Raw genomic sequence first — 27164 nt, forward strand, 5'->3', positions numbered from 1 at the left:
CCATCTCGATGGATTTACCTGTTCACCTGTTCTAGGAATTTTATGTAAACTGAGTCATTAATATGTGACCTTTGTGACTGGCTTCTTTCTCTTAGCATGTTTTTGAAGTTCATCCATACTGTAGCATGTATCCATACTTCCTTCTTGTTCATGGCTGAAAAATGTTCTATGTGTAGGTCCCGTAATTGGTTTATCCATTCATCTGTTGATGGGTATTTGGGCTGTTTCCACATGTTTTGGCCACATTTTATAAATAGTGCTACTGTGAACATGAATGCACATCTATTTATTTGAGTATCTGTTTTTGACTCATTTGAATGTATATCGAGGAGTTGAATTTGAGTCTATTATTTGTACAAAATATTTCTTGCCTCCCCCCTGCCACAGGGCTGTCCCCTGGGAGGATCGTACACCATCTCTCAATGGGGGTAGGCTCGGCCCAATGACTTGGCTTTGGTCAATGAATGTTGTGAGAGCAGAGGTAACTAACGCCTCTTGTGAAAAAAAATGAGCCATTTCGAGGCGCTGCCAGACTCCTTTCCCTCCTCATTTGGGAGTTCTTTAGTATGGCAGGGGCTGCTCCCTCAGGCGGGGCTCATGAATGCAGCCACGGGGAGCAGAGCAGTAGGTCTTTTGAGCTCCCTCTGTAAGATACCAAATTGGACTGTGTGGGGGAATAAGTAGATGAGGGGAAATCTCTCTGCCATGAAAAATCTTACAGTTTTACTATAACTTAAGCAGCTAGTTGTAAGCTCTATAAAGCACAACAGAGTGAAGAGGGAGGAATCCATGGAGCTTTCTTAGACGACTTTTGGTATGGCCTTAAGTGACATATCGGGTTTGGGTGTACAGAGTGCAATGAAGAGCATTCCAGAAAGAGGAACGGCCTCAGCAATGGCTTCAAGACGGGGAAGCAGGATGCTTATGGAAAAAGTGAATTGGGTGATTCTTTTAAAGAGTATAAGCATTCTGGGGGTTCGGGTTGGAAAGTTCTGTTGGCACCTGTGAGTGAAGCACTGTGACCTCCAGGCCAAAGAGCTGGTTCTCTGTAATCTGCCATTGAATATGCCAGACAGTCACGAATGGCTGTCACCTGCTCCTTCCTTGTGCTTTGGAGGTTGGACACCTTCTACAACAGCAGCCAACAATCTTTACATTTTGGGGTTTTGCTTCATCTCAGCTGTGCAACTTGAGTGACCCCCCCCCACCCTTCTTCCACAAACTCATTGTCTGCTTTTATCCCCCATCTTGGCTGAGAACATCTGTTCTCAACGGCCTTGGGGAGCAGGTGGGAAAGAAAGGCCCTGACATTTGCCAAATGCCAATATATGTCAGGAGGTTTCCAGACATTGCTTCTGTCTCTCATTCTCTCCTCTAAACCCACCATGATGTTGGGGTTGGGCACGATTCCATCTTTTTTTTCACAGAGAAAATCTGAAGCTTTGATGTCAGGGAGCTAATAAATGAGCTGACCAGTAGACCAACAGAGGTGGGATTTGACTCTGTTTGATTCCAAATCTAAAGGGGGTGATATTTTGTAAGATTTGGTTCCAGGACTCTCTCCCTCACAAACACCAAAATAAATGCTCCTGAGCTGTGGTGAATGTGGTCAGCGGCTAAAATGACACAGCTCTGGCTTAAGTTAAGGAGGAAGGGACTCCGCAGGTTCCTGGATAGAGTTGGCTTAGCTAAGAGTATGTTCCCATTTATCTCTTGTCCTGCTTCTCTGGACAGACTCCTGGGTGCAGGAAAAGCTGTTGGCTGATCCTTTTCAAGTACATTGTCAAGGACGTTTTCTGGCCCTTTGCTGTGGGATTAGAGCTTTGTGAAAACCATAGCTAGAAAAGGAGGGAAAAGTGAAGAAAGCAAGGTGAAATGTAATTTCCTCTTTAATATAGGCTGTCATTTAATCTAATATTATAGAAAATGATTAGATCTTAAAAACCTATAAATTACATTTGACAACTCTCCGGCGTGTCTCTGCTTTCCCTCTCGGCAATTATACCCTGCCACAGTGGGCCATGGCAGAGAGGAGCTACTGAATGCAGTTTGTTTATTGGCCCTTAATGAGAAGCAATTAATCTAAATCACCATAGGGGTGGATCCTTTGCCGAGCTTTGGAATCCAAAGTGGCAGTTGAACCTTTTGACAAATGTGCTGCTCGGTCCTTAACCACAACAGAAAGTTTCCAAGGGGATGTGTGGTGTGTGTTTTCTTCCTCTGAGTGATGAGGAAGGAAAGAAAATACACACACACACACACACACACACACACACACACAGGCTCAGAGCAGTCATGGCACAAAGTAGAAAACTGCCCCCCTTAGGCACCTCTGTCTCTCACCCGCAGCCTCCTCTCTCCTGTCTCTGCCTGCCCTCCCTGACTGAGGCAGCTGGGGCTCATCATTATGTCGTTCCCTACAAGGCCCTCTGCTTGTCTGTGATTGTTATTGTGGCTTTCTCTTTCCTTCCTGCCTGGGGACCACCTGGCACAGGATGAGGGGTCATTACAGAGAGTACCTGCATGGCAAAATTGCCACCTCTCTGTCCCCTCCTGTCCTGCTTCACGTTGGGAAAGAGAGGAAGCATCACCAAACAGCTAACAGGAAGGCTTAAAAACCCTGCAGGAAAAAGAAATACACACACATGCGGCCACATTCTCTTTTGTTTGGGGATCACGGGGTCAGATTTGCAGCTGCAGGGACGGACACAAAAAGGGGAGGATGGTGGACAAAGACCTTTCTGGGAAATGCTTCAGTTTGATTGTTTGCCGCCTTTATTCCCATGCACTCTTTGTCATTCCCTTGCTGTGTCATCTTGCTCATTTTTACTGTGTGGCCAGCACAGGGCAGCCGAGCAAGAAGGAGAGCACTCACCTCGGGAGGTAAAGTTCTGAGTTTGAGCCCAGTTTTCACACTTGGTGACTAGCTGTGACTGCCAGCAAGTTGCTCAGCCCTGGCTGTGGTGGGTCCTGGCCTGTAGAATGGGGTGTGACGGGCAGGATCCTGGCCTCCCAAAGATGTCCCGATCCCCAGAATCTGAGAATGTGTTAGGTCACATGGCAAAGGGGGGATTAAAGTCTGGATGGAATCACGGCTGTTCATCATCTGATGTTAAAATAAGGAGAGTACTCTGTATCCTCTAGATAGACCATTGTCATCACAGGAATCTTTCAAATGGGAAGAAGGAGGGAGCAGTCAGAGTGAACCCATAGGAGCAAGACTGGCCTGGCCATGGCTCGCTTTGAAGATGGAAAGGGGCCATGAGCTGACGAATGTGGGCAGCCAGTCTCTAGGGGCTGGGCCAGGCAAGAAAACAGATTCTCACCCAGAGCCTTCAGAAAAGAGCTGAGCCTTGCTTCTACCTTGATTTTATCCCAGCAAGATAAAAGCCCAGCATTTTGGGCTTTTGACATCTAAATTGTAAGATATGAGATTATATTGTTTCAAGCCACTAAGTTTGTGGTAATCTGTTCCCTGCAACCAGAAACAAATACAGTAGGCAATAATACCTGCCCTGGCTTTCCCAGGGAGTAGAGAGAGAGAATCAGGGAGAGAATATCTGTGGAAAGACTTAGCAAGCTGTGAAACTCAATGCAAAGCCTGTGGTATTGTTTAGCCCTGCTTGAAAGTGAAGGTGTGCAGAGAAGGTATCTTGAGCTGCGGTTAGAAAGCACAGACCAACTGCTTCAAGGATCTCCCAACTCCTTGCGTGGTCTGGCTCCATTTTGTTTATCCTCTTTCTGGTAGCTGAATATCTGTCCCCTGGAAGAATGGGATTGGTGCCCCCTTTCCCTTTCCTCAGGCCAGCTACTGTACTGGTGAAAGACTGAAGCTACCATCAGTTATTATTGTTTGACTCTTACATGGTTCAACCCCAAAAGGTTGTTGCCTTGGAAAATTGCCTGTTCATTGTTAATCACATCTAACATCTGGCTGAATGTGAGCTCCTTCCTGCCCCTCCAAAGAAGTGGGGACAGTGACTGGGGGGTGGTGAGTTGAGTTCTAACGTATCAACATTCTCAGTGGTCAGCGTGGTGCTTCCTGAATGCAGTGACCTTGCTACCAGTGCCAGTGAATCTCTTGACTGAACAGTGTCTTCCAACCTGACCACAACATGGGGTATTTCTAAGCATATTTGCTCCCCTGATTGTTTTCCTCATGATAACCTAAAGCTTGTCTTCCCTCTCCTGACTGAAAGAGTCTTTCCCAAATATGGAGGGTTAGGGCTCTGAAAATTGCCTCAGTCAGGGGTTTCTCACATAACAAATAAGATCCAAAAGGAAAAATAAGATTAGCAGGTGAACTTACGAAAGCCCTTGTCCTTTTTTTTTTTTTTTTAATGTTCAGTGAATTAAACACTAAAGATAGCACACTAAATAAATACTGTATCCGTGACAATCTGCAATTCTTAAATTAGTCATAGTGGGTACTGTGCAATTAATTTCTATTTACCATCCCTGTGCACTGGAATCTTTTGAGGATCTTCCCACACAGATTTAAATGCTTATAAATTAGGATTTGTTTTGTAGTAGGTGGTATGCATGCTGGTGAGCATTTTTTCTCTGTCTCTTCATGTAGCCATTGGCTTTCTCATTTTATGATTTGAAGCAGGGATTCTTAACTCTGGGGCTCCGCCGTGTTCCCAGACATGCACAGTCGCAACTTGGATGCTTGAAATAGCAAAACCTTGGATGATCTTGATGCAACTGATTTGATATTTGTCAAAACCTTTCCCAAAGCACCCGGTTATTATCTATGCCTGTGACAACGTTATGCCAAATCCCATGCCTTATACGCATCTAACCCGTGTCGCAGCATACTCCATCTGATGTCGGGAGTCTACAGTGGGGTTTGCATCTTTCTTTAGTGCCCCTGATGTGGCCAAAGACAAAATGAACAAATCAAAGCCCCTACATCAAACCAGAACAAAACATTAAAAATAATTCAGGGACGCCTTGGTGGCTCAGTTGGTTAAATGTCCTACTTTGGCTCAGGTCATGGTCTCACAGTTTGTGGGTTCGAGCCCTGCGTCAGGCTCTGTGCTGTTAGCACAGGCTAACAGCCTGCTGTGAGTTCTGTGTCTCCCTCTCTCTTTCTGTCCTCCTCTGCCACTCATGCTCTGTCTCTGTTTCTCAAAAATAAATAAACTTTTAAAAAATTAAAAAAATAATAATTCAACAAGGGCTCCTGGGTGGCTCTGTTGGTTGAGCGTCCACTCTTGATCTCGGCTCAGGTGATGATCTCAGGGTCATGGGATCAAACCCCATGTCAGGCTCCATGCTAGCATGGAGCCTGTCTCTCTTTCCCTCTGCCCCTTTCCCCCACTCACTCACTCTCTCTCAAATAAGGAAGGACGGACGGATGGATGGAAGGAAGGAAGGAAGGAAAAAGAAAGAAAGAAAGAAAGAAAGAAAGAAAGAAAGAAAGAAAGAAAGACAGACGGAAAGAAAGAAAAGAAATTCAACAAAAGTAATCAAAATTACTTCTAACTCAAATCCTGTAGACTTCAGTTTTATCATTATTTTTTGTAATTATGAAACTTCCATTTCCTTCTCTCTCAGGGGTGGACTTGCTTTTTTAAAATACTGGAAATGGAATCTTGCTGAAAAATATAATATGGCTATTGATTTGTTAACTTGGTATTTCCACAAGAGAGGAACTGGATTGGCAGAGGGACTGAGTGGTGATATTGCAGCTGGAGCTGGTATTGCCTGGGCCACCAGCAGTGCTTCAGGGAAAAGTTTTGCCGACCACTTTTATTCAGACGGTGTGGTCTTCTCTGGCTAGGGCACTGGTAAGCCACTAATACGGTGGACTGAGTAGTTGGCCGAGCCAACTCAGAAACCCTTGTGTGAGCTTCCCTCAGCCATGCTTCAGATGTTTATTGAACATGTGCTTTACTGAGCCCAGCAGAGAAAACCAGAGTGTGATATGAGTGAAGCTCTCTGCCTTTAAGGAACTTAACATCTGGGTGGTCAAGTGAGATGAATAGAAGTGAAACAAAATATAATATTTGTAAATATACAAAAATGCTACTTAGAAATTTTCAACTATTTTAAACATAAAACCATAGTTCATTGTGATAACTAATTTGCCAGTGGAGTTTGTAGAAGGCAGAGATAATTCTGTTGGAGTATTCTGGAGGCTTTGGGAAAGGGAAGGAATTAAAATGGGCCTTGGAGGGAAGTGTGGGAAGGGAGGATGCTGGGACTTTCCAGGTTGGAGAATAGCATTAGCAAAGATAGGAGTGTTAGGGTAAGACAGTGATTTGAACAACACTTTTTTGGGGAATGCTTGATTGTGTCATAGTGGTCATGCCTGAGAGCAACAGGGGAACCCAACTGTGAAGGGTCTGAGGTGCCAGGCTTTGTTTCCATGACATGTAGAGGATACAGGAGTTTCTTCTCGGGAGGAAACACTGTATTCAGAGCTGCCTTGGGGAGATCCGTCACGCAGTGCAAGGTGGGCTGGGTAAAGTATGGAGGGTAGGTGGGCACCAGAGGGTCCTGCTCCAGAGGGCAGGTCAGGAATCCCAGTCCTGAGTTGGGAGGTCCTCTTGCTGCTATCTCTATTGAGGTCCTCTCGCTGTCCTGCCTTCACTGCATCCTTTCCCTGTGCTCAGAGGAGTGCTTCACAATGTACACAGATAATTACCCATCTTCCCAGTTTTTTTAAGGGTAGGCGATGGGTAGCATAATCCTGTTGATATTCTTGAAAGGGCTAACGACAAAAAGTGTGTGTGTGCATGTGTGTGCATGGAGAGAGAGGGGAAAACCTTATTACAAAGGTAATGTCAGTTCATTGCAGAATGGGGAAAATAGAAGCATGTAAAGAAAAAAAAGAAAATTACTCATGATCTTGCCACATAACAGTATTTACTGACAAGTATTGAGTTTTTCCTTCAAGTTGTTTTATCTATGCATAAATATAGGCATGAGATATAAACAATTTTTAACAAAATTGAGATTATGCTTTATGTGTTTTCAGCCTGCTCTTATGTATACTGCTTGAGCATATGATTATTTTTCACGTGTCATAAAACTATTTGAATCCATACTGAATGGCTGCATAATATTCCATTGAATGGGTTTAGCCTACTTTATTTAATCATTCTATCAGATATTTGTGTTGTTTCCAATTTTTTATTATTATAAATAACACTAAGATGATCATATAGGTGCATTAGCCTTTTATTGGGTCCCTGATGGTTTCTTTGGACAGATTCCTAGAAGAGAAATGACAGGATCAAAGTTATGAATATTTATGAGTCTGGTTCCATATTGCCACATTGGTTTCCAGAATGGTCCTGCCAATTTATCCTTGCTTCAACACTGAGTGTCTGCCTCCTTCACCCCACTGCCTTTGCCATGGTCACCAATATCCTCTATGTTGCCGGATTCAGTGGTCAGTTCTCAGGGCTCATCCTACTTAAGTGTCAGCTGCATTTGTCACAGTTGAATATTCTTTTCTCTGGGACTCTCTCTTACCTTGGTTTCAAGGTTTTGAGGACACTGCACTCTCTGGGTTTTCCTTGCCGTCTTACACTCTTTTTCTGGTGCCCCTTTTTCTCTTTGACCCTTAAGCAGGGCAGAAGGTTCAGTTTTCTATTTACTGTCTTGTTGCCTCCATATTCACATCTATTTTTTTTTATTTTTTTAAATGTTTTTATTTATTTTTGAGACAGAGAGAGACAGAGAATGAGCAGGGGAGGGGCATAGAGAGAGGGAGACACAGAATCCAAAGCAGGCTCCAGGCTCTGAGCTGTCAGCACAGAGCCCGATGTGGGGCTCGAACTCATGGACCATGAGATCACGACCTGAGCCGAAGTTGGACGCTTAACCGACTGAGCCACCCAGGCACCCCCAGATTCACATCTTTAAATGGTATCAAACAGTGATATCCCCTAAATTCTTATCTGTAGTCCAGCCCACTCTGAAAATAAGCCTTGTCTACCACTTGTCTACTTAACAGCCTTTTTTGGATGCCTATTAGCCATCTTAAACTTAGCCTTTCTACCATCATGTTTTTTATTTCCAAGGCCCCCAGCCTGCCCTTCCACAGGCTTTCCTATCTTATAAACACTGATTTTGTTTTCCCAGTTTTTCAGGCCAAAATCCTATCAGGCAATTTGAATTATTTCCAGTTTTTGATTATGATAAGCAACATCAAGATGCACAGAAAGTAGAAAACTTAAAAAAAAATTTTTTAATGTTTATTTTTGAGAGAGAGAGAGACAGAGACAGCGACAGAGTGTAAGTGGCGGGGGGGGGGGCAGAGAGAGAGGGAGACACAGAATCCAAAGTGGGATCCAGGCTCTGAGCTGTCAGCACAGAGCGCGATGTAGGGCTCGAACCCACAAACTGTGAGATCGTGACCAGGCTGAAGTCAGACGCTTAACTGACTGAGCCACCCAGGTGCCCCTAAGGTAGAAAACTTTTTAGTGGCTCTCCTCACTTTCTCTTAAACTGCGCATGTCATCTGTAAATGGACCCTTTTGACTTTTCCTTTAAAATATACCCAGGGGCGCCTGGATGGCTCAGTGGGTTAAAGCATCTGGCTCTTGGTTTGGGCTCGGGTCATGATCTCACTATTTGCAGGATCAAGTCCTGGGTTAGGCTCTGCACTGGCAGGGCGGAACCTGCTTGGGATTCTCTCTCACCCTTTCTCTTTGCCCCTCCCCTGCTCTCACGTGCTCTCTCTCTCTCCCTAAATAAATAAATAAACATTTAGAAAAATAAAATAAAATGTACCCGGAAATGGACCACATCTCAGTACCTCAGCCCTCACCTTAGCCCGGGCCAACAGCCGCTCCCTCTGGGTCATAATGGTGGCCTCTACCTGGACTCTGATAATGTTGCTGTTCCCCACCTCCTGGGATCCTCTATGCAACCAGCATGGCAGCCGCAGTGAAAAGATCAAAATATAAACCCTGGCCTATCAGTGCCTTGCTCCGAGCCCACCAGTGCTTTCCAGATCACTTGCGGTCAAGCCAGGGTGCTTCTATCACCTACAGACCCCCTTTCCAACACTGGGCCTCCTTCCCTCTGCGCTAGCTCACTGCACTCCTACAGCCTTTTTCGGATGGCACCTTCCCAGGGAGCCTTTCCTGACCCTCTGCCAAAAGTGAGCCTCACTTCTTCTGCACTTTCGGTCTCCTTTCCTGCTTTATTTGGCTCTGAAGGACTTGTCACCATCTGATAAGCTACAGATTTTACTTATTTGTTTGCTTACTATCTATTCTTCTCCCCCTAGCATGTATGCTCCCTGAGGGCAGGGATTCTCATTTGGTTTGATTATTGCTCTAATTCCAGTCTTTATAATCGAGCCTGGCATAAAGACTCAGTAAATAGTGTTTATGTGTTTGTTTGATTGGTTTTAAATTTTCCTCAGCACGTTGTTCTATGTCATTTCGTGCCTAATTGTGTATTTTATTTATTTATTTATTTATTTATTTATTTATTTATTTATTTATTTTAAAGTGTATTTATTTATTTTGAGAGAGACAGAGGGAGCATGAGCTGGGGAGGGGCAGAGAGAGAGGGAGAATTCCAAACAGGCTCCCTGCTATCAGTGCAGAGCCTGATGCTGGTCTCAGAATCACGAGATCTGTGAACTGTGAGATTATGACCGGACCCAAAATCAAGAGTCAGACACTTAACTGACTGAGCCACCAAACTGCCCCTGTATATCTTTACTTCTGTGTTGTTTTTTTTTTAAAATGTGGTAAGAGGCACATAACATAAGATTTACCATCTTAAACCATTTTTAAGGGTACAGTTCAGTGGTGTTAAATGCATTCACATTGTTGTGCCGCCAGTGTCCAGACTCCTTTCATCTTGCAAAACTAAAAGTCTCTACTCATTAAGGAACTCCTCATTCTCCATTTCCCCCAGCTCCTGGCAGCCATCATCCTACTCCCAGTCTCCATGAATTTGACTACTCTAGATACCACATGTAAGTGGAATCATATAGTATTTGTCTATTTGTGACTGGCTTATTTCACTTAACGTAACATCCTTGTGTTTCATAATGATGTAGTGTATGTCAGAACTGCTTTCCTTCTTACGACTGGATAATATTTGATTGTGTGTATATGCCACGTTCTGTTTATCCATTCCTCCATCAATGGACATTTGGGTTGCTCCCAGCTTTAGGCTGTTGTGAATAATGCTTTTATGAACATGGGTGTACAAGCATCTCTTTGAGACCTTGCTTCAGTCCTTTTGGGTATATACCCAGAGGTGAAATGCTAGTTCATTTGAAACTCCACTTTTCATTTTATGAAGAACCACCATACTGTTTATCATGGCGGCTGTACCATTTTACATTCCCACATGCCCACAGTGTGCAAGGGTTCCATTTTCTCCACATCCTCACCAACACCTGTTATTTTCTAGTTTTATTTTCTGTCTTTTTTGATCATAGCTGTCCCAGTGGGTGTGAGGTGTGGTATCTCATTTGTGGTTTTTATTTGCATTTCCCTAATGATTAGTGATGGTCAGCATCTTTTCATGTACTTTTTGGCCAGTTATACACACACACACACACACACATATATATTCATACATACATATACATATTTGGGGGGAATGTCTATTCAAGTACTTTGCCCATTTTTTTAATCCAGTTTGTTTTATGTAGTTGAGTTGTTTTTGTGCTTTTTCCTCCCTGATTGGCCTCGATGGCTGTTGCTTTATTGATGGTGCTTATGTTAAATTCTAAAGGACAAGTAGAAATATGCTTAATACAATGGGTCGGGTAGAAAGATGGGGAGTCTAATCTTGGCAAAGTGAATGGCATGCATAAATGGCAATAGGTGAAAGAGACACGTATATGCATAAATATGCATTGATGTGCATCTGTAAAATGTATGTAGTTTATATTTTTTTCAATATAGGATTTATATGTATATATATGTCTATATACATTATGCATATATTATGATTAAGGTTTCTCAACAGTACTGTTGACATTTTATGTTGGATAATTATTTGTTGTAGGGTGCTGTCCTGTACATTGTGATGTGTTTAGCAACACCTCTGGCCTTAATCACTAGATGCCAGTAACTCCCTCTGCTGCCCCCAATTGTGGTAATTACAGTGTCTTTATACATTGGTAAATGTCCATGGGGGCATCATGTCCCCCACCCTGCCCCCGTTGAGAGCCACTGATACAAGAGGAGGTGTTGGATGGATGGATGGATGGATAGACAGAAATACAGAGAGATGGGTAGACGGATGGCAGTGGAGGGGAATGCTGGTATATCGTTATATCATGATTAAAAGCCTTATCTATAACAGGCTCTATTTGTGTATAAGTCAATACTCAACAATATATCAATTACGTCAGTGGTTTAGGGGTCAGCTCAAAGAACATCTTTCTTATATTCTTTGTGAGCTTGTATTGATACTATTGTTATTTCTTATTGAACACTAACTGTGCTAAGCATCTCCCATTAAGACTCAATTATATAGTAAATTATAGCATTTCTCCTTTTCCATTCAGAGGAGAATCTACTTGTCTTCTGAGACCATGTTCAAAGCATTGACCAACAATCTGTTCCTTTGCACTCCCGGGTTCTCTGGCAGAGTGAGAAACTGAGAAACCTTTAGCTTTCACCCATTTTATAGATGGCACACAGACCAGAGAGGATCCAATTGAATGAAATGACATATTCACTGGTGATATTGTAAGACTTGCCAAACAACAGGAAAGGGTGCATTCTGGAAAGAGTTGTGGGGAGGATTGTGACCTCTTCGATACTAATTTTGACTGGTTTAGGCATAAATAAACTTGACAGGCTTGTGAAAGCATAAGACTAAGCACAGCCCCCGCCTGATTCCTGACCTTCACCCGTGTCCTTTGTGATTTGCAAAACCCCATGAAAATTAGGGGTGCTGTTACTCAAATTCCTGAGGAATTTCCTGCAAAAAACATTACAAACTAAAAAAAAAAAAATTCTAAATGTTGGTGAACTCTAAACCTTGTCCATTTCTAATCTGAGATACAGACAATTCACATACAGTAAACAGCCAGATCCATAGAGACCAGTTATATGAGGTTTTCACCCCTAAGGCAGTGATGTGTTTAATCTTTCATGTGCTGGAGCTTTGCACTGAAGAGAGGAGAGTGGTCATTCATTCAAAGCCACAAACAAATTTAGCAAATTCCCAATTACCTACTGATTGGTGTTCATTTTGGCGGTGTTGATATTTGCTAATAAAGTGTTTTTCTTAAAAATTACCAGCAGTGTAAAGCACATGTAAAATGTAGTTGTTTTTTCTTTTTTCTCTTTTACCCTTTCATGGTATTCCTAATTGTGGTTAAAAAAAAAAATACACCTAACGTGAGATCTGCTCTCTTATCAAACTCTTCAAATTGTACAAATACACTGTTATTAACTGTAAGCATGGATGTTGTACAGCAGATTTTTAGAACTTTATCATCTTGCACATCTGAAACTCTTTTCACCGAACAGCAACTCCCCTCTCTCCCTACCACCTATCCGTTTCATCTTCATCCACAAAGCTCAGGAATCATGGGAGCCAAGAGGGAGGCACATAATCCCCAAATTGCTTCAATTTGTCTCCAACCTGCTTGGCATCGCTTCTGACTTAAGTTGTGCTCTTACCCTGGGTGATTTAAAGATGAAGGTTAATGTTTATTTAGCAGTTATGGGCCTGTGCTAAGCTCTTGGAATCATTATCTCATGTAATCCTCTCAACAGCATTGTGAGTTAGATATGATTATTATCTCCTTTTATTTTAAGAATTTATTTATTTATTTATTTATTTATTTATTTATTTATTTAGAGAGCAATGTATTTATTTAGAGCAGCAAGAGAGAATCTCAAGTAGGCTCCACACCGAGCATGGAGCCCAAGGTGGGACTCGATCCCACAACCGCGAAATCATGAGCTAAAATCAAGAGTCTGATGCTTAACTGACTGAGCTGCATAGGTGCCCCTATCTCCTGTTAACAGATGAGGTAAAGACTTGGAAAAATTGAGTAATATCCTCATGTTTACATGCAAAGTAGTAGAATGAGAATCTGAACTCAAACCACCTGTCCCCAGAGCCTATACTAATAATAACTCTGCTAAACCATAGTTGAAATACTCTTTTCCCCTTCCAGTACACACATACACCCACTGCAGATCTTATGTTAGGACAAGCTGGATAAAAAATCAAAGCAAAAAGGAAGCAAAAGCAAAATAAAACAAAACAAAAATCTCCAAGGGAAGCTCTTCTCTGCTCATATTGTCAAAATCTCACAAATGCAGAGCTCACAGACATTGATTTTTACACCTCTATACCTGTAATTAAAAATTAAGGGGCAAGGGTTTTACATTTCTTGATTTCAGTAGTATTGTAGCTTGGCCAAGAATCACATGCCTAGTTCAGAAATTCAGGCTGCAGACATATTTAATTTGGGTACATTTTTTTAAAACTCTGACTTTAAATATTTTAAGAAAAGGTGTGCACCTTCCAAGCTGGCACATTCCTCACCACTCCTTGTCTTGCTTTTTTTTTTTTTTTTTTTTTGCTTCACTCACTTATTTTACCTGATTTTGCCCTCTTATGCATTTGTGCTTGAAATCCTTGCTTAGCAGTAAAAATTTGGGTGGATATGGCATGATTTTCTTTACATATGTCATACATTAATATACAATACCCATATTTTACCTTGAGACAACTTCTGGCGAGGTATTTGCTCTCACATTATATTTATGTTACTATTATGGTCTCCTTTTTCTTCTTCCTCTTCTTCTTCCTCTTTCCCTTCTTTTTCTCCTCCTCCTCCTCCTCCGCCTCCTCTGCACTGACATATATTTCCTCTTTGTATTTCTACTCATTTAATTCTTCTTGGCTTCTTGGCCAGAGGTGGATATGAGTCACAGGAAGAAAAGGGCTTTCTTGAAGCTACATTGTTTGTTTGTTTGTTTGTTTTGGTGACTTTCGTAGAGATGCTTAAGAAAAGGATGAATGAAGACTTGCTCCTCTGACTTCTGCTCTTCCACTGATAAAGATACTAACTTGCTGTGGCTTCAAGGTCCAGGAACGCATTAGTATTGGGTGCAGGTGGTGGCATTTGAGCCGATCAGAGGAGGCAGTGGGAAAGTTGCTTTCCTCCTCTGAGCCTCTGTTTCCTTATCAGTGCAACTGATGATACTTTTGTCACTTGACTTGTGTGAGATTTTGATAAAGTATCTGGTAGTGTGGCCAGTGCAGACTTGAAATCCAGAACATACAGGGCTCTGTTTCCCTTCATCTCCTTCTTCTCAGAGGCTAGGACTGAATACAGACACTGGCAGTGATATCAAAGTATATGAAAGGGATTCTGATGAGAATGTCAGAGAAAGGTTGCAATAAAAATGTACACCTGCCAGTAAAAGCTCTCTAAGACCACCCACAGTGTCAATGTGCCTTATATATGAATTCATTAGTGGATGTGTGTGCATCCATATATGAAGCATCAATGTATGTGTGAGGGTGTATGTGTACATATATATGCAGTGTTTACGGATTAATGTGTGTGTATGTGTACGTGTGTGCACCTATATATGCAGCATTGATGTATGCGTGAGTGTGCATGTGCACACATACATGCAGCATTTGTGTATGGGTTGATGTGTGTGTGCATGTGTGTATGTGTGTGTGCCCATACGTATGTAGCATTGATGTATGTGTGAACAGGTATGTGTGCACATATATGCAGCGTTTGTGTGTGGATGTGTGTTTATGTGTGTGTGTGTGTGTGTGTGTGTGTGTGTGTGTGTGTGTGTGTGCACATGTGCCCAGAAGGAAACTGCTAGGGGAAGAGAATACATTGCACTAGATATTTGATGGTAACCATTATTCAGTACATAGTAACTCATGGTATATAAAATAAAGTCCATTTATGATGTTGGTCTTATCTTCTAATTAAAATCATAGGCATGAAGCTTTTTTATACCTGCATAAAATAAGCAGTTTAATTTCTCTGCACCAGGGGAAAAATGATTTCATTGCCTGTTATGTAGCCCGTCAGCACATGGTGGGAGCAGGGCAGGGCTGCGATGAAAGCCTCATTCTTCCTCAGTGTTTGTCCTCTTAGACTTTGTGAGGAGGATAGATATGTCCTCTGAGGTTTCCTCAAGGGCAGCAGAGGGGTGCTTTTCTCAGTTGCCCCTCCCCCTTCATAGCCCCAAGGGCAGAGACTCTCTTCTGTCTATGAAAAACCCATCTCAGATCATTTCCCCTGGATTATTCATATAGGAATGGAAAAAATATTATACAGCATCCATTCCCTAAAAATTTGCTGATAACTAGTAATAACTTATTTGAATGAAGCCAAAGCAAATATTTGGGGAAAAGAAAGTAAGCTTGTCTTGGAAGCTGTAAAGGAATAAAAGAGGAAAAGGACTATGAATCTTAGCAGCTGAAGGGATTGAATCTATTTTAAAGCTTACTTTGTAATAGTGATATGTACTATAAGTAGCATTTAAAAAATCCTGCCATTAATAGTTTTATTTGATGAGGTATGGGTACGGGTTTTGGCTTTATTTTGTACTCTGGGCCCTGTGGTTCAGACCGTGGTAAGAAGTAGCCCTAACAACTGGTGAAACTATAGCCAAAGGCAGGAAAATCTGTAAGAGGAAATAAACCCGTTTGCTCATTCAGTCACTCAGCAAACATTAGGAACTCAAAGAAGCTAGGTGTAGCTGGATAATAAAGGTCAAAAGGGCTATGCTGCTGCTGCTGAAGCCAGAGACATAAGCAGGGGAGAGTTTGTCAGGCTATTTTAAGGATTTTAGGATATATGGGAAGATCAGTGATAAGTCATCGAATGGTTTTAAGTAGGGAAATGTCAGAATCAAATAAGTTTTATATAGTACAATTATTGGGGTCACAGTGTACAAAGTAGATTGCTGGGGGGTGGGGGGTGGGCAGGGCTATGTGACATCAGTGAGGTTGTCTAGAAGGTCTTACAGTGATGCAGTGCAGAAATGATCACATTTTGGGCTAAGGCAGTTATAATGGGCAAAGAGAGAGAGAGAGAGAGACTAGATCTGATTTTAGAGTTAATTAGTAGGTAAAATATACAGGGTTCAAACACAAGTTAATGTTAGGAGGTGAGTAGAAAAGCAGAGTCAAGGCTGAATCTTGGGTTTTTGGCTTTATACTGAATCATTGGTAGAAACAGTAACTGAGTCAGGACACAGTGGGAGATGGGTAGGGCTGGGAGGAGGTACAGTGTGAGGAATGTTGAATTTGAGGTGTTTGTGGACCTTCAGGTAGAACAATCTGCCAGGAAGCTGAGGCTGAGACGAGAGGAGACCTCAGGTTGAGATTTAATTTATGAGTTGTCCCCAGAAAGATAGCAATAATAATAATAAAAAAAAAAAAAAGCTTGGAAGAAGTCCCTGAGGAACGGTATGTTGAATAAAAACCCTCAACTGAGGGTTGAGGAGTGGTCATATTATAAATTTTTTTTAACGTTTATTCATTTCTGACAGAGAGAAAGGGAGTGTGAGCGGGGGAGAGGCAGAGAGAGAGGGAGACAGAATCCGAAGCAGGCTCCAGGCTCTGAGCTGTCAGCAACAGAGCCCAATGAGGGGCTCGAACTCATGAACTGTGAGATCATGACCTGAGCCAAAGTCAGAGGCTCAACCAGCTAAGCCACCCAGGCGCCCCAAGGAGTGGTCATATTATAGAGATCAGAGAAAGTTGAATATTCAAAACAGATGAAAAGGAAGGCTAGATGAGTGTGATGTGACGGAAGCCCTGGAAGAGAACGCTTCAGGGAGGATGGAATTGCCGTGGTATCAAAGACTGTTAGGAGTTCCATGATGGGAAAGGTCTGAGTGTCTAAATGTCTGTTGGATTAAATACTGGAAAGTCAGTCACACGTGCAGTGAGGCCAATGTCACTGAGGTACTGTAAGTAGAAGTCAAAGTGCGCTGATTGGAGGGAGCTTTTACATACATACTGGAAGATAAATAATAATTATAGCTATCCCTTGTCAAGACTATGTGTTCAAGGCCATTTTGGCTTCTTGTGATACTCAATTATTGTTGTGGCAACTGAGGCCTCTAGAGTTAAGTAGGTTTCCAAGTGACCCATTGTGAACAGAGAAGTGTTGAGTTTGAATCTGCTCCTTCTGATGCCAAAGTGTTTTTAGTCTATACCATTCTGTCCATCTGGCTTGGGGAAGACACACTTTCCTGAGCAGCAGTCTTTGCCCCAGGGGCCTTTGGGGATAGGTGCTTTGGAAAATCTCGAAAACAAAGGGATCATTGAGACCACTTAAGTCAATTAAATCACTGCAACAATTCATTCAGAAAGAACAAAACAAACAGTGGGATAATCAGGGGATCCTTTTCATGATTAAAGGGCAGTAAGAACAATAGCGTGATGAAGAGTGACAGGAATTGAGGGAGGGGGAGGGAGGAAGAGAAATTTGTGACGGTCTCAAGGTCAGGGGACAGAGGACCATAAGAATATGCTCCCACTACTTAAAGGCTGGACATCAAAAATGAAAGTACTTATAAGATGGACATCACAAAACAAAGCCTCATTTGTATGCAGACCTAACCATGCACAATATTCCAGCTCCCTTCAGCAATGAAGGACTAAATCAGGGGGGGAATGCCAATATTTCATAGAGAGACCCACGTGCCCCTTCCTGTGCTGTGATATGCAAGTACAGATGACCTTATATTTATGCTTTAATTTCTTGTAGTAGTTCTCTTATGCTAACTCTGTCAGTATTTTCTCCCCTCTCCTTTAGATCATGCTTCTTAGTGATCCTGAAATGGAGAGCAGCTTACTGATCAGCTCAGATGAGGGGGCCACCTATCAGAAGTACCGGCTCACCTTCTACATCCAGAGTCTGCTCTTCCATCCCAAGCAGGAAGACTGGGTGCTGGCCTACAGTCTGGATCAAAAGGTGAACAAACACTGTTTTGATGTGCATCTTGTCACCCAGGTACCACCTGGGGAAAAACGCTTGTTTACTCAGTCCAAATTTTGGAAGGGATTCAATGACATTTCATCATCCATCTGGGTTGATTTTGTCTGCAGCAACGAACTTTCTTTTCTACTCTTCAGTATCAAAATATGCAGGCAGGTGCATTTCACGTATTGGCAGTGCTGTTTATCATTTCATAGGCTGAAGATGATTTTCTCTATAATTTTACTCATTTGACCTTTAAAACAACCCTGTGAAGTAAGTAGGGAATGTGTATTCATAATAATTTGCTGGTGACTATAGTAAACAAAGGTGCAGAAGGGCTGAGGTGTTTGTTGAAGCCTGCCGAGCTAGTCATTGGAAGAGCCGGAGCTCAAATGCGTATTGTCAGATTCCAAGTCTAGGGCGTATTCCAGCATACCATGTGGTGTTGATTTGGTAAAATGTGAATATACCATTGCTTGTGGTTTAGCAAAGGAAGGGAAGTCCCAAACATGTCCATTTTGTTGTTTTCTATAAGTGCCTTCAAGATATAATGACTCGATACATCCTCCTCTTCAAGCTCGAGATCCATTTACCCATCTGTGTACTTGACCTTGACTCTCATGTGTCTCGGATGCCTCTTGATTCAACATATTCCAAAAATGAACTTTGCTCTCCCTCCAACATAGCTGGTTTCTCTTCCAGTGTTCCCTAATTGTATCCATTTGTTGGCAAAAGGTAGAAACCTGGGAGTTATCCTTCATACTTCCTTGTTGCAAACCTAGTGTCTGTAATCTGTCACTCTTATCTCTATCTCTTAATTCCCTGGACCCTTCGATTACCACCACCACTCAAACATGGGTTATATCTGTCCTTTGAGCTGTGATCAGAGCCTCTTCCAGTGTGTTTACACTATAACCTGAACAACCTATTTTCCAAATGTAGATCTTAGGATTTCATCATTTTCTCATTGCTCACAGAAAAAAGACTGAAGTCCTTTGTAGGATCTGTTAAGATTTCCTTAGCTGGTCCCTCCTCTGTCTTGACTCAAGGTTATCACTTTCCCTTGAATGGCTTTCTTTCAGTTTGTCACCCCAGCTGTTTCCCTGGCTCCATTTCCTGGGCCTGGAATCTTTTTCCCCGAAATCAACTTTGTCACTGTCAGATCTCAGTTCTAGCATCACTTTCTCAGGACCTCTTCCCTAAACTCCCTGACAAAGTTAAATGCTCCTTGGTGTTGTTTCCCATAATGCTGTATACCCCCCTTCAGAATGCCTGTCACTGTTGAAATTTTACGTTGATTTATGCGATGTCAGGATTGTCTATATTCCTCACTAGACTATAAGCTCCAGGAGGGCAGGGCCAGGTTTGGTTTTACTCTCTGATTTAACACCAGTGCTGACACAGTGCCTGGTACTTAATAAGTGCTCAGTAATTTTTGTGAGGTGAACAAATTAGTGGATAAATGCATAAATGCTATGGTAATGAGCCTGCTGTAACTGATCAACTTACACTTAAGAGACTTTAGACTATGCTTCTTTGTATTGCCTTAGTACAGAACCTAGGTACAACGCTTGATGACAAACTGTTATGTAACAATGTTGTGAAATCAATCAGTGAAAGAAAATAGATAATTGTAAGCACTGTCTAGCGGAGAGATATCTACAGATTAACCTTAACTGAATTAGCTTTTTCTGTTCTCTCTTAAATCCTGAAACAGTTGCTTCCCTGTATATATTTAAATATGGGATTGTAAATATGAGTGTGTGTGTGTGTGAGAGAGAGAGAGAGGGAGAGAGAGATGTCAGCACCTTTAAACAATAATTTCAACATAACCTTTATATGTCTCATTAATGGAGCCTCATGGTGGGTTCCAGGTGCTTAATGCAATCCCCTAAGGACACCCATATGACATTTGCAGAGCAAAAGCCACTGCAAATACATTTCTTTCATGGCATCGAGTGGATATTGTATGAAAGACTTAGCCAAATGTCAGGTAGTCTGTGAGTTTAGATGCTTAGTGTTGCTAGGAATTTCGAAGCTGTATTGAAAAAAAAGATAATTTATTTGGCTTTGTTAAAGGCTGGATAGTAATTTATCTAGATGATGCTCAGAAATCCGAAACTATGTTTTTATTTATACAGAGACAAACTAGATTAGACCTCTCATGCCAAAAGATTAATAAACCAAGTGCAGTGTGCCTTGTGTGTATCTAGAAGGAATATCCTTTAACTCCCATCTCCATAGCGCTGCGAACATCTGGGCCATTGCTCAGGAAGTACTCTTGTGGATATAATGTGTTCAAAATACTTTCAGGCTTGGTGGCTGCTTTTTCACTTAGTAAAAATATTTGGAAATGTGGCAGTGGGTGTTGATGGATTTTCCTAATCACGCTGCACATTTCTGGATGTATTATTCCTTAGGTACTCTTTCTTGTTGACATCTTTTGCATAAAGTGGCTGGATGTTCTTCAGGCCCATAAAGTTTCTAACTGGTACCCTGCCATTCTTTTAAATAAATGGTGTGAGGAGGCAGATGATGCCCCTGGCAACATTTGCAGAGCTGGCATAAAACATGTAGCCTCAGTCATCCAGGGTGCAGAAGAGTTTTTCTTTATTTTGGAATAATTTATTGGTTTAGAGTCAAGGACAGTGATGCTATGCAGCAGCGGATGAAGAGGCAAGGGGAGTTGAGATTGATATACAAATGTCTTACTTCAGACTGGAGCCTTCTGTGATGTGCATGCATTGAGGCAGCTGGTTTCTTCTAGAGAAAATGAAAAGTGTTAGTATTAAGGTAACTGCAGCATCAAAGGGAGATGTTTGTGGTGAGGATTGAATCGATGTTTTCATTATTGTGCCTTTGATGAAATGCACTGGCAATTTCTTTAGAATCGGTAAGGCTATCTCGTTACGTTGTATGTATTACAAAAGACCTAATTGAATGATATTTTAAAGGGACAATATCCAGTTGCTTCACCTTCCAAATTGCTACCTCAAAGCTGCAGGAGACTTGCCAGGAGATCTCATTCAGTAAAGGCACTGCAGGAGAATTAAGGAAATACCTTCCGGATAGGACAAAATTGTAGCTAGAAATTGAGACATGAATATAACATGTTAGTTGAGATGCTGGATGGTAGGTTGTGAGCCAGCTAGGAAATGTTGTACTACGAACTGTACTGGTTCAAGGCCAGGTTGTGGGAGATCACCCACTTCCAAAGTTGCAAAGGGGTGGCCAGGTAGCGACAAATGCACCTTGTACTTGACCCTGTACATGGGCCATGACTCTCAAATTTTGATGTGTCATGATGTAGCAGTTATTTCTGTTTCCTGTTCAGCTGGACCTGGACTTTTGACCAATTTCTTCCGTTCTGGCCATCCCAGGAGCTTCCCAGTTCCTGTGGCAGCTCTTCTTTTGCCCCACCGACAAAAGAAGAGATGACTTTATAAGAATCTCATGATTAAAAAACAACCAGCAAACATGATAGGTTATGGCTGATTAAATTGGAATAATAAGAGAACAGCTACTCTCTCCTCCCCTCCCCTCCCCTCCCCTCCCCAGTATTTCCTCTCCTCCCCTCCCCTCCTCTCCTCTCCCCTCCCCTCCTCTCCCCTCCCCTCCCCTCCCCTCCTCTCTCCTCTCCTCTCTCCTCTCCTCCCCTCTCCTTTCCTCCCCTCTCCCCTCCCTTCTCCCCTCCCCTCTCCTCTCCCCTCCCCTCTCCCCTCCCTTTTCCCCTCCCCTCCCCAAATCAAAGCCCTAGAATGTCTTTTGAGGGCTATGTATTTATGAGTCAGGATTCTCTTTTGTTTCCACCAGGCTATGTCCTCATTGACAACTGAAACTACATTGTGATGTTTTGGATTAGCTGGAGGGCTCAATAATATTATTAAAACAGATTTAAAAAAAAGACTTCAAGGCAGGTTTTGAGGATATTGCAGCCCTCTGAATGGATAGATGTTCTCATTGCTGTAGAAATCTGGATTTTTAAACATTCCTCATTTTGACAAGAGACTTGGTGTAGTTTTTTGTTGTTGTTGTTTGTTTTGTTTTGTTTTTAATGGGCACATGCTCATGTATTTACAGATGCATATATCCTGGCACAGGGGTCTTCCACAAGAGACAGAATTGAAAACAGCTATTTTTTTTCTGTGGGAGAGGCAGAGTTACACAACTCTCTATTATCATTTATCTACTTGGCAAAATGAAACATTAACAAATACAACTGGCTTTGGAGACCAGAGATGAGGAGCTCCGTGGGATTTCAGACTCTGTTGTTTTTCAGACACTTCTGAGCTAGACTGGTCTAGAATTGCCAGTCATTTCCATTTAAAAACCACTTTCTGAAACACTAGCACACATAATGCAGGCTTGCTGTTACAGTAGTTGGGGGGTGTGGACTGCTATGTTTTTTTTTTGTTTGTTTGTTTTGGGTTTTTTTTTTTTTGATCACCTGCTACCAGACAAGTTCAATAGTAGCTGACAGATTGACAAGCTGGCTAAGGAGCTGATGCAGTTTTGGTCATGGTCACTGGCAAAACAGAGTCCACAGTTGAAGAGGTGATGGTTGTTCCATGCAGGCTTTACTGGTTGGTGGACTCTATCTGGGGCTGCATGAACAGGGCACTGGTGAATTAGAGCATCTGGTGTGTGGAGGAACTGAAAATTCAAAAAGGAAGTTTAAACCTGTATTTCTGGAATGCTGGATACAAATGATGCTGTTCCTTTCATTTGTATTCTCCTGTAAACCCTTAGATTAGAAATGTAATTGTATTCAGAGCTCCAGGATTAGCAGGTGATGACAACTTTCCTCAGTAGCCATTGGCAGAAAAAGGCTTTATATCTCCCCACCTGGTGGGGATAAAGCTGCTGGGGATTAACTAGGGATGACCATGGTTTTGAAGCGTATCCTCCAGGGAACGAGAGTACTACTGAAGGGCACCTTCTATTTCAAGAAAAACATTGCAATTTCATTAGGTCTCTTCCATGCCTATAAAACCATTTGTGTATCATTTAAGAGAACAACAGTCCAGAGTTCCACTCACCTATGGCAAGCTGATTGTGTTCTTTGAGATATCTTGTGGATATAGTGGGGAGGTGCTGTCTCCATCGCCATAGAAACACCAGTTTCCATGAGGCTACTTTCATGTAGGTGAAAACAAAACAGTGGACCAAGAATGGCCCTATTTTTTTTTTTATTAAGAAGATGGAACAACCTGTGTGTTATTCAAATATTACCACTAATCTATCTGAACTGAGATCTGAATGACACAACTGGTTGAGTGTACAATATTAACTTGCATCCGGTGAGGGTCACATAGTAAAAATCTCTACCCATGGCAACTTTGCTCATGAGAACATTAGCTCAAAAGAACAATATACCATAAAATTATGGATCTCATGGCCTTTGTCTTCCCAAACCTGCTTTTCTGTGTCAAGTTCCAGAGTTTCTGTGCTTTGCCTCTACATTCTAGGTGTCCATTTTGGTAAGCTGACACATTTCTGTCAGGGAAGAGAACATGAATATTTGCCAAAATAATTGATGGGAGATGCAGCATATATGTGTATTAAGTAGGGTACTCAGGGACCTTTTCCCAATGTCTTCCCAAAGAAGTTCTGCTCTCATGGTAGAAGTTCAGCCAAGACAGTATCTCGGCAAAGGAGGTGACTGCAGCCACAGGTGGGAAGGAGGTGGAGCAGCTCACAGCCTTCTCTGGATTCTTCCACCCGTTTCCTGTATGCAGTGACCATGTCTTCATGCATGCACTGGTCACACTGCTGCCTAGTGTCCCCAACTCTGACCCTTTGCCTAATTCTGACCCTAGGTCTCCAGTATTCGAGTTGGACTCAGGAATTCTTTAGCTTGCCCCTTCCTTGGCAAGTCTCTCTAGACTTAGGAACTTATCTACCTGACCTGACCATACCTTCTATCCTGCTTCCATTCTCTGCCGCCATCTTGACCAGTCATACTGGTATGACAGTGCCTGGCCTTTCATTCATTCATTCATTCATTCATTCATTCATTCATTTATTTATTTATTTTTAATTATTTTTAAATGTATTTATTGTTTAATTTACATCTAGGTGAGCATATAGTGCAACAATGATTTCAGGAGTAGATTCCTTAATGCCCCTTGCCCATAGTCCACCCCCCCCCACTCCAGCAACCTTCTGTTTCTTCTCTATATTTAAGAGTCTCTTACATTTTGTCCCCTTCCTTGTTTTTCTATTCTTTTTGCTGCCCTTCCCTGATGTTCATCTGTTTAGTATCTTAAATTCCTCTTACGAGTGAAGTCATATGATCTTGTCTTTCTCCAATTTCACTTAGCTTAATACCCTCTAGTTCTATCCATGTAGTTGCAAATGGCAAGATTTCATTCTTTTTAATTGCTGAGTAATACTCCACTGTATGTACATACGTACATACGTACGTATGTACGTGTATGTGTGTGTATATATATGTATATATACACACATATATATATACATATACATATATATGTGTGTATATATATGTGTGTATATATATATACACACATATATATATATATACACACACATACACGTACATACACACACACACACACACACACACACACACACCACATCTTCTTTATCCATTCATCTGTCGATGGACATTTGGGCTCTTTCCATACTTTGGCTATTGTTGCTAGCGCTGCCATAAACATTGGGATGCATGTGCCCCTTTGAAACAGCACACCTGCATCCCTTGGGTAAATATCTAGTAGTGAAATTGCTGGGTCATAGGGTAGTTCTATTTTTAATTTTTTCAGGAACCTCCATACTGTTTTCCGGAGTGGCTGCATCAGTTTGCATTCCCACCAGCAGGGCAAAAGAGATCCTCTTTCTCCTCATCCTCGCCAACATCTGTTGTTGCCTGAGTTGTTAATGTTAGCCATTCTGACAGGTGTGCGGTGATATCTCACTGTGGTTTTGATTTGTATTTCTCTGATGATAAGTGATGTTGAACATTTTTTCATGTGTCGGCCATCTGGATGTCTTCTTTGGAGAAGTGTCTATTCATGTCTTTTGCCCATTTCTTCACTGGATTATTTGTTTTTTGGGTGTTGAGTTTGATAAGTTCTTTGTAGATTTTGGATACTAACCCTTTGTCTGATATGTCATTTGCAAATATCTTCTCCCATTCTGTCAGTTGCCTTTTAGTTTTGCTGATTGTTTTCTTTGCTGTGATGAAGCTTTCTATTTTGATGAGGTCCCAATAGTTCATTTTTGCTTTTGTTTCCCTTTCCTCCAGAGACATATTGAGTAAGAAGTTGCTGTGGTCAAGGTCAAAGAGGCTGATCCCTGCTTTCTCCTCGAGGATTTTGATGGCTTCCTGTCTTACATTTAGGTCTTTCATCAATTTTGAGTTATTTTTGTGTATGCACCTGGCCTTTTAAAGTCAGAGTCAGTCTTGGGGTTCCTGGGTAGCTCAGTTGGTTAAGTGTCCAACTTCAGCTCAAGTCATGATATTGCAGTTTGTGAGTTTGGGCCCCATGTCTGTGCTCACAGCTCAGAGCCTGGAGCCTGCTTCAGATTCTGTGTCTCCTTCTCTCTCTGCCCCTTGCCCACTCACATTCTGTCTCTCTTTCACTCTCTCTCTCAAAAATAAATAAACATTAAAAGAATTAAAGTCAGAGTCAATCTTTAATCCTTTTCACTCAAGTTATAGCATATACATAGGAAAGTTTACATCTCATGAGCTTGATGAATTTTCATAAACTGAAATCACCTATGAAACTAGCACCCTGATTAAGGAGCACATGACTGGCTTTCCAGAATCCCCCTTGTGCTCTGTGCAATCATTATGTTCCACCCCCAGTGGGGTCACCATCGATCAGGGTTGTTTTTAATGTCATGCAGATGATTTCTGGATAAGGTGGTGAGGGAATAGACACAGATAAATTCCTTGGAAGGAAAGTTAGAAGACAGCAGGTGAGGGAAGTGATAGAGAAGGAGAATTTAAAAAACTTAAACTTTAAACCAAAGGCAATAATTCATTGATATTGAATGAGCCTGATCCATCCAGAGCATTTGTAAGGAAACTTTCAAAAAATGCCCATTTACAATTAATTTCACAGGTTTCATTTTTAAAAATGTGTGTCTTTCTATGCCATAAGAACAATACCCTGTGTTGGCAAAGTTGTGATGAAACCCATATTCTGACATGATATTGATGGTCATGTGAATGAGTTTGCCTTCCTGGAAGACATCTTGGTGATGTGTATCAGAAGATGTACACGTATTCATAATTATAATCCAATGATTAACTTATTCCAGTTCTGAGACTACCAAGAGAATAACACTAAATACCACAAAAGCTTTAGGTATGATGGTTTATCAAAGTCATTCATAATGGGGAAAACTGCATGGAAACTCATTCAATGGCCAACATTAAGAGACTTTACATCATGGTCCATACATTTGACAGAATATTACACAGCCATCAAAATGGTGGTTCTGATGGCCATGTAGCAGCATGGATATGCATTAATTCCTATTTAATACGTCTACATTTCAAATGAATTCATATACATATGCATTCATGCGTAAGAAATGTTAAGTAAAGTTGTGTTATTTGAATGCAGATAGGCAAAAGATAAAATAAGATAAAGGGAAGAAGAAAGGAAGCAAAGAGGGAGGGAAGAAAAATTTTTAAAGGAAGGAAGGAAATATTCCCAAATATTTCCTGGGATCTCTCAAGATGATGGAATTCTGTTTTCCATGCCGTTTGTCTTTTAAATTTTCCATTATTTTGTTAGATTACTTTTATAATTAAAAAAAATTTTTGAAGCTATTCTTAAATAGCTTATGTTAAGTCCTAGTTCTAAAGCAGTGCTCTTAAGAAACATTTTAGGTGTGAAAATGGTCATTTTAGATAAAATATTTCAAATCATTATTTAAATACCTTTTGAAGAGGCAGGGTGGTGTAGAGGAAAATTTCCTTGAACTAGGAGTACATTGAGTCTAAGGTTTCTCTTTTCTTCAGCTTTGTTTTTCACTCTGGTCCCTTTTAAACTGTGAAACTCTAGAAATTATGTTTTTTCTCCTAACAAAAAGTATACTCTTGTTGGATATAACCTCAATCTATATTATTTACAACTCAGTGATAGATATAGGTCTTATTATTTAGAAGCATCCACTATAGATAGATGTTAAGGAAGTGATTTATTCTGGTAGTTTTTCAGATGAATTTTGTGACTATACCCGA

At 41.5% G+C, this 27164-nt stretch overlaps 1 protein-coding gene across 6 annotated transcripts in view; it reads left to right on the plus strand.

Moving 5' to 3' along the window:
• The window catches only part of SORCS3 (sortilin related VPS10 domain containing receptor 3), a 589476-nt gene that overhangs the window by 294075 nt on the left and 268237 nt on the right, over positions 1–27164 (plus strand). For all 6 annotated transcript variants that reach the window (XM_042960443.1, XM_042960447.1, XM_042960446.1 and 3 more), the window contains one exon: positions 17774–17932. In XM_042960443.1, coding sequence (XP_042816377.1) covers positions 17774–17932 — 159 coding nt within the window. The remainder of the gene's footprint in view (positions 1–17773; positions 17933–27164) is intronic.

This window comes from Panthera tigris, chromosome D2, assembly GCF_018350195.1.
Source record: "Panthera tigris isolate Pti1 chromosome D2, P.tigris_Pti1_mat1.1, whole genome shotgun sequence".
Taxonomy (NCBI): domain Eukaryota; kingdom Metazoa; phylum Chordata; class Mammalia; order Carnivora; family Felidae; genus Panthera; species Panthera tigris.